Source organism: Triticum urartu, chromosome 4 (genome assembly GCF_003073215.2).
Source record: "Triticum urartu cultivar G1812 chromosome 4, Tu2.1, whole genome shotgun sequence".
NCBI classification, from domain to species: domain Eukaryota; kingdom Viridiplantae; phylum Streptophyta; class Magnoliopsida; order Poales; family Poaceae; genus Triticum; species Triticum urartu.
Window position 1 is genome coordinate 496608254 of NC_053025.1, and position 8479 is coordinate 496616732.

Consider the following 8479-nt stretch of genomic DNA (forward strand, 5'->3'; position numbering starts at 1 on the left):
CTTCACCTTTTCTTTTTACACTTTATCCTTTGGCAAGCACTATGCGTTGGAAAGATCCTGATATATATCCAATTGGATGTGGGTTTTCATAAAGCATTATTGTTGACGTTACCCCTGAGGTAAAAGGTTGGGAGGCAAAACTATAAGCCCCTATCTTTCTCTGTGTCTGATTAAAACTTCATACCTATAAGTATTGCGTGAGTGTTAGCAATTGTGAAATACTAAATGATAGTTGAGTATGTGGACTTGCTGAAAAGCTCTTATATTGACTCTTTCCAATGTTATGATAAATTGCAATTGCCTCAATGACTGAGATTATAGTTTGCTAGTTTTTCAATGAAGTTTCAGATTCATACTTTACATTGTGAATAGATTGTTACTTTAGCATAAGAAATCATATGACAATATATGTGTGTGTGTTGCTATCTAAGAATGATCATGATGCTCTCATGTCCGTATTTTATTTTATCAACACCTCTATCTCTAAACTTGTGGACATATTTTTCGATATCGGCTTCCGCTCGAGGACAAGCGAGGTCTAAGCTTGGGGGAGTTGATACGTCCATTTTGCATCATGCTTTTATATCGATATTTATTGCATTATGGGCTTTATTACACATTATGTCACAATACTTATGCCTTTTCTCTCTTATTTTACAAGGTTTACATGAAGAGGGGGAATGCTGGCAGCTGGAATTCTGGGCTGGAAAAGGAGCAAATATTAGAGACCTATTCTGCACAACTCCAAAAGTCCTGAAACTCCACGAAAGTCAGTTTTGGAATATATAAAAAATATTGGGCCAAGGAAGCACCAGGGGGCTACCCACCGTCCACGAGGGTGGAGGGTGTGCCCTACCCCCCTGGGCGCCCCCTGCCTCGTGGGACACCTGGAAGCCCCCCCAATGCCCATCTTCTGGTATAAGGTGTCTTTTGCCCTGGAAAAAATCAGAAGGAATCTTTCGGGGATGAAGCGCCGCCGTCTCGAGGCGAAACCTTGGCGGAACCAATCTAGGGAACGGCAGAGCTGTTCTGCCGAGGAAACATCCCTCCGGGAGGGGGAAATCATCACCATCATCATCACCATCGATCCTCTCAACGGGAGGGGGTCAAACTCCATCAACATCTTCACCAGCACCATCTCCTCTCAAACCCTAGTTCATCTCTTGTATCCGATCTTTGTCTCAAAACCTCAGATTGGTACCTGTGGGTTGCTAGTAGAGTTGATTACTCCTTATAGTTGATGCTAGTTGGTTTATTCGGTGGAAGATTATATGTTCAGATCCTTTATGCATATTAATACCCCTCTGATTATGAACATGAATATGATTTGTCAGTAGTTATGTTGTTCCTGAGGACATGGGAGAAGTCTTGCTATAAGTAGTCATGTGAATTTGGTATTCGTTTGATATTTTGATAAGATGTATGTTGTCTTTCCTCTAGTGGTGTTATGTGAACGTCGACTACATGACACTTCACCATTGTTTGGGCCTAGGGGAAGGCATTGGGAAGTAATAAGTAGATGATGGGTTGCTAGAGTGACCGAAGCTTAAACCCTAGTTTATGCGTTGCTTCGTAAGGGGCTGATTTGGATCCATATGTTTCATGCTATGGTTAGGTTTACCTTAATTCTTATTTCGTAGTTGCGGATGCTTGCGGAGGGGGTTAATCATAAGTGGGATGCTTGTCCAAGGAAGGGCAGTACCCAAGCACCAGTCCACCCACATATCAAATTATCGAAGTAACGAACGTGAATCATATGAGCATGATGAAAACTAGCTTGATGATAATTCCCATGTGTCCTCGGGAGCGCTTTCCTTTATATAAGAGTTTGTCCATGCTTGTCCTTTGCTACAAAAAGGATTGGGCCACCTTGCTGCACTTTGTTTACTTTTGTTACTTGTTACCCGTTACGAATTACCTTATCACAAAATTATCTGTTACCGATAATTTCAATGCTTGCAGAGAATACCTTACTGAAAACCACTTGTCATTTCCTTCTGCTCCTCGTTGGATTCGACACTCTTACTTATCGAAAGGACTACGGTAGATCCCCTACACTCGTGGGTCATCACCGAACCACTCGGAACCATTCCGATGTCCAAATGCAACCTTCCAATATATGAATCTTTACCTCTCGACCATTTCGAGACTCCTCGTCATGTCCGTGATCTCATCCGGGACTCCAAACAAACTTCGGTCATCAAATCACATAACTCATAATACAAATCGTCATCGAACGTTAAGCGTGCGGACCCTACGGGTTTGAGAACTATGTAGACATGACCGAGACACATCTCCGGTCAATAACCAATACCAAAACCTGGATGCTCATATTGGCTCCTACATATTCTATGAAGATCTTTATCGGTCAAACCGCATAACAACATACGTCATTCCCTTTGTCATCGGTATGTCACTTGCCCGAGATTCGATCGTCGGTATCCTCATACCTAGTTTAATCTTGTTACCAGCAAGTCTCTTTACTCGTTCTGTAATGCATCATCCCGTAACTAACTCATTAATCACATTGTTTGCAAGGCTTATAGTGATGTGCATTACCGAGAGGGCCCAGAGATACCTCTCTGATACACAGAGTGACAAATCCTAATCTCGATCTATGCCAACTTAACAAACACCATCGGAGACACCTGTAGAGCATCTTTATAATCATCCAGTTATGTTGTGATGTTTGATAGCACACAAGGTGTTCCTCTGGTATTCGGGAGTTGCATAATCTCATAGTGAGGGGAACATGTATAAGTCATGAAGAAAGCAATAGCAATAAAACTAAACGATCATTATGCTAAGCTAACGGATGGGTCTTGTCCATCACACCATTCTCTAATGATGTGATCCCGTTCATCAAATGACAACACATGTCTATGGTTAGGAAACTTAATCATTTTTTATTAACGAGCTAGTCTAGTAGAGGCATACTAGGGACACTCTGTTTGTTTATGTATTCACACATGTACTAAGTTTCCGGTTAATACAATTCTAGCATGAATAATAAACATTTATCATGATGTAAGAAAATATAAATAACAATTTTATTATTGCCTCTAGGGCATATTTCCTTCACTGTGTTGTGTTGAAGGGATATCTATATGATCTGAAGGATTGCATAAGTCCCGCGGTAGCAATAGAAAAGAGAATATACAGAAAAGATAGTTCTTTTCAATTTCGATTATCTATATATTAGTTCATTTCTATTTCGATATATTAGTATTAGTTAGTAGTACTATTAGTTACTGATCCCGACTCTGTGAGTTCTTTCTTACGTTGTGGATCATCTCAAACATCTTCATGTCTACATAGTCGTATGCCGGCTCGCCCGCTTTGGGCATACCAGTAAACAGCGTGCGGGCACCCAGCTGCTCCACGCCGCTGCGGTGATGAACACTTCGATAAAAGTGGCGGCACCGCGTTGACATCAACGATGAAGGGCACTTGCCCAACGACGGATGTCAGGGATTGCCTGCCGAGCTGCTTGGCGGCGTAGTAGTACGGGGCATTGTAATGCTCCGGACATGGCGGTGGATGTCGGGGATTGCCTACCGAGCTGCTTGGCGGCGTAGTAGTATGGGGCATTGTAATGCTCCGGACATGGCGGTGAATGCCGGGGATTGCCTACCGAGTTGCTTGGCGTAGTAGTAGTATGGGGCATTGTAATGCTCCGAACATGGCGGCATCTGCACGATCGGCTACAACAGTGGGGGCTCGCGTCCCAGGCTCCGCCCTCCACCACACCCGCCACTGCATGACCGCCACCTCCGCCAGCCTTCTGCTTCTTGAGCGGCTCGTCTTTGCGGCCTACGCTTTAAGGCGGCGATTTTGCCTTGTCTCCGAGTTGATCTTCCAGACGAGCATGAGCCTCGGATCCTCCAACACTGCCATCTCCGACAGCTTCTCCTGCGGGTCCATGAGTCGGTGGCAGCGAAAAAGGGCGGGAATTAGATGAAGAGCGGCAGGATGGATGAGGAAAGTGGAGGATTTTACCGCGGAAACAATGCAACCAGCTACAAAAAGTGTGGGCTCCGCCTTAGTTTAGGGTGGACATGGGGTGTCGGAGTCCTACGTGGCTCGTGTCCAGTCTCCCGCAAAGCACCCCTCATTTGGTTCCGGTTTACGTGAAAATTGCGGTCCAGACTGCTCTGCGGATCGATGGGCCGGTCATCGTTTGATCACCTGCGGGATCCAGACAACTGCGGCGAGAGGGATACGGGCGGTGTACGGGGTTGGCGTTGGAGACGCCCTTGCTACTTTACCGGTAACACCCCGGTAAGTAGGTGGTATCAATTCAAGGCATGGCTTGATCAAGGAAGCCATTTGGAGTCTGGGAAGATGATGGATTCGGAGCAGTTGAGTGGTAGCGCTGCATCATCAGTTTTGGACCACCGGGGGGGTCATCGTCGTACTACCCCAGTAGGCACTAGGCAGTACCCACCGTCGGCTCCGCGAGCTACAGGAGTTCCATCGGTGTCGCAGTTGGCACGTTGGTTGCTTGTCCCCTGCTGCATCTGCATGCACTGCTTTGCGTACCATCCGCCAGTTTCGATCTAGGAAAAACATTACAGGCGCAGCGTGTCCTCCAAGTCCCAGAGTTCAGGGACTGAGTTTTTCCCGTTGACCAGGTAGCAAAATGTAGATAACATCGCCTCCCCGTCTCCAGCTACGGCTCACGGCCGACCGTCGTCGTCGTCCGTCCGTCTACCGCGCGCGAGGAGCCGGTCAAAACGCGCTTCCCGAATATCATATCATATGCGCGCGTCTTAATTCGAACAATAAGGTTATGTGTACGCATGCGGCCAGCCAGGAATAGCGACAGAAAAGGGCAAAGAACTGGTGGATAGACAGTGAGTACGTACGTGATTCATAAATAAACTATCTATGGCGTACACGCAGGTCAGAGACAGCGACAGGCTCCGCTGTGGCTCTCTGCACATTCTTATTGCATTCACGTGCACTGCAATGGACCGACCCAAGCTCGCCACCAATCCACGGTCCAAACGTAGGATGGCTCAGCCCTCAGCATAGTTATGGAAGCCTGTAAGCCAGCCGAGCACCCCTTCTCGATCGCCTGAGAAAATCTGAAGAACGCGAGAAACCCGACTCGGCCAGCTCGCTGCATCGACGCAGAGGCCAAATTACTCGCCCATGTGAGCATTACGCACCTCCCACTTGGAGTACTTTACAAGACAAATTGATCAGCGCCCAACAGCTGCGATCTTTAGGTGCACATGCCGAAAAGCGGCATGCATGGCCATGGGGCGGGGGTTGGGCTGAAAGACAAGGAAATGACACGCACGAGCACGAGCCGCCCCGCACGACTGGACTGGACGGAAAGTGACGGGGATGCGTTGTGTTATCCTTCCCTAAGCTTGCTTGCTTCCAACGCACGAAAAAACCATTATACTGATTGGTTTGTGCAACAAACTTAGACCCAGGACCCGTTCCGGGCTAACGGTGGCCCGGCCCGATCGCCCCTACCAAATCATCCTCCAGACCAGAGGAAGGAGGAAGGATGGCCGCATCCGCATGCAATGCAACCAATGTTTTAAATAGTGGGCTATGGCATTTAGCGGTGACTCTTAAAAACAGCTATTGCTGGACTATAGTGGCAAATTGTACATGAATCATTTAGCGGCAACACCATCAAACAGCTATAGCGGAGCTTAGCCGGCTATTTAAAATTATGAATGCAACTGGCCTTTTCTTCCCAGCAATCGCACGGTGATGATGAGGGTGAAAGGAACTTGCTCAAGAGAGATTCGAAGAAAATATGGAGTGTACGCAGCCAAGTCAAACGCTCTGGTTCACGGAGACTATATGCATATGGCCACATACTATGTGACAAGCAGTAGCACTACATTTACTGTCATTTTATTTCCACCCATTGACAAATTCTCTACTGTGATAAACAGCAGTCCTCGGTGACTCCGCGGGCGGGTGCGGCAAATTTTGGGTTCATTCCCAACTGGGTGAGACCACTTGCTCTCAAACTTATTAACTGATGATGACAAGAGAGAGAGCTCGAGTGGAACAAGTGTCAGAGATCGCAGGAAGCCTCCAAGCACTGGCTTCCAGAAGCCGCCAGCGGTTAGGTCATCGCCCGATCGCCACGGACAAGCCCCCTGAACAAGCCAGCAGGCGACATTGTTGCTGCTGGCTTGTCCTCTTCGCTTTTCTGAACCCGGCCCCATCTGCCGAATGCTCACGCTATTAACTCCGGCCGACGAGCCGATCCACCGTCGACGCACTAATGCGTGCGGCGAGGTTGAAACTACCACCAACTAAAGCGCAGCACAGCCTTTTCTTTTTCTGATTTCGAAAAATAACAAAAAACTGCAATGTGACCGACAGAAAACAGAGGAGTGGCTTGCTTCAGGGGAAATTTTTGCAGAATTTCTTGCCTTTCTTCCCATTGTGTCATGCATTGTAAATTTGTACATCAAAATGAAGAAACAAAAGGTGAACTAAGAAATGGAGGAGGAGGAGATTTGTTTCTCTTAATTTCTTGTTTTTTTCTCTACATACAGACGGACGGGAGAAGATTTTACGGCGATCAGACGACGGCGTGGCAGAGGCTGGATTTCCACTGCGACTGCCGCGACTCCACCCACGCCAAGAATCTGTACACCTTGCCGAAGACGCAGAGGAAGACGAGCCCGGCCACCAGGCTGTAGGCCGCCACGCCCACGGCGCCGCCCTCCGCCGCCACCCAGCCGACGAGGTACACGGCGTCGGCCGCCACGAACACCCACCCGACGCCCTCCAGCGCCGACCGCGTCCACGCGCTCAGCCGCTCCTCGCCGTAGATCCGGCACACCATCCTGGAGCAGAGCGCGAAGATGATGGCCAGCGCCGTCTTGGACAGGCCGCGGTACCGCATCGCCGTGCCGCCGACGACCAGCGGCTCCATGCGGCAGAGGCACGACGCGCACTCCCCGGAGAAGCGCGACCAGCGGAGCGCCTCCAGCCCCGTGTAGTAGGGCAGCACCACGGCGTCCAGGTAGAGGCTGGCGTGCAGCACCCCGGAGACCGTGGAGGCCTCCAGCACCGCGTACCGGATGTCGCCGTCGGCCTCGTTCCGGAACGCCAGCGCCGACGCCTGCAGCAGCAGCAGCAATGCCGGGCCGAGCTGGGCCAGCGGGAACACGGCGTTGACGCGCTGCCCCTTGGCCAGCGCCAGCAGCACCAGCGGGAGCAGGAACGGGCCCGAGGGGACCAGGTACTTCCGCTTGACGCCCCTCACGCCAGCGGCGCCGCTCCGGACGAGGTCGAGCACGGCGAAGGCCAGCGCGGCGACGAAGCAGTAGGCCGCGAAGGCGGCGACGAGCGCGCCGACGGCGGAGTGGTAGTCGCCCGGGTAGGAGCTGTCGCAGTAGTAGTGGTAGGGGCAGGTGACGAAGTCCGTGGTCTCCTCCAGCTGCCACCGCGTGCACTTGAGTATCTGCCTCGTCACCGCATCGCCGCCCAGCTGCTGCAGCCGCGGCGTCCACGCCGACCGCCCGGCGCCTCCCAGCAGCGGCGACAGCATCTGATCATACGACATGGCCGGCGTCTACCTAGCTTGCTCTCTCGGCGTCCGTCCCCCGGCCGACGCCGACGCCGACGCAGCTCCTGCTCCTTGGTGCTCGGCCTCTTGTCCTGTTAGCCGATACGCATTCCCGCATTTGGTGGCCGAATGATGGCTTGCTTTCAGAGGCACCTCCTCCTCCTCCTACACTCTTTTTCTCTCCTCCTTGGGTGGATGGATGGATGGATTTTTGTGTGCTGGAGTTGTAAGAAATGAGGGAGTTGGAATCGGATAGGGAAGGTTTAACTGGAGGCTCGGGGGGAACTTGACATGCCTGCCCCTGATCTGAAACTTTGAAACGGCACGCACCTCGCCATTATTAAATGATCCTGGGTTCTCAAGATAGAGAGAGATATATGGGCTGCTGATATCATTAGCGGAGGCTTTTGTGGCGGGGGCGTTTTGGTCATGTGGCGGCGATGGTTTGCTGTCATGGTGGTTGGGCCGGGGGAGAAGAGAGAAGAGAAAGGGAGAGTAGGCGAGGCTGATGGAGGGAAGGATTGTTTGACTTCGTTTGTACTGCTGCTGCATTGGTTGGTAGGCGAGCGAGGACGAAGACAGACATCTGGTACGTAAGTACGATTGTATAATTTGGTGTACACGTTGCAGTACCAGCTGTCTGTTAGCGGTAGTTCAAGTTTGTTGGGGGCTCGTATTTGGTTTGATTTTTGTCAAAGTACGCAGTTTGTTGGGGTGTTTGGTGAGAATATGGGGCTGGCTGGTTCAGCAATACTAGTCCCTCCGTTCCTAAATATTTATCTTTTTAAAGATTTAAAATAGACTATCACATACGAATGTATATAGATATATTTTGAAGTGTAGATTCACTCATTTTGCTTTGTATGTAGTCAATTGTTAAAATCTCTAGAAAGACAAATATTTAGAAACGGAGGGAGTAGT

The 8479-nt window shown here is 49.8% G+C and overlaps 1 protein-coding gene across 1 annotated transcript; it reads right to left on the reverse strand.

Moving 5' to 3' along the window:
- Nucleotides 1-6394: 6394 nt before the first annotated feature.
- LOC125553996 lies at nt 6395-7987 on the reverse strand. Its single transcript, XM_048717628.1, has one exon. It carries the CDS (start codon nt 7553-7555, stop codon nt 6566-6568), a length of 990 nt encoding a protein of 329 aa, XP_048573585.1. The 5' UTR covers nt 7556-7987; the 3' UTR covers nt 6395-6565.
- Nucleotides 7988-8479: the final 492 nt, after the last annotated feature.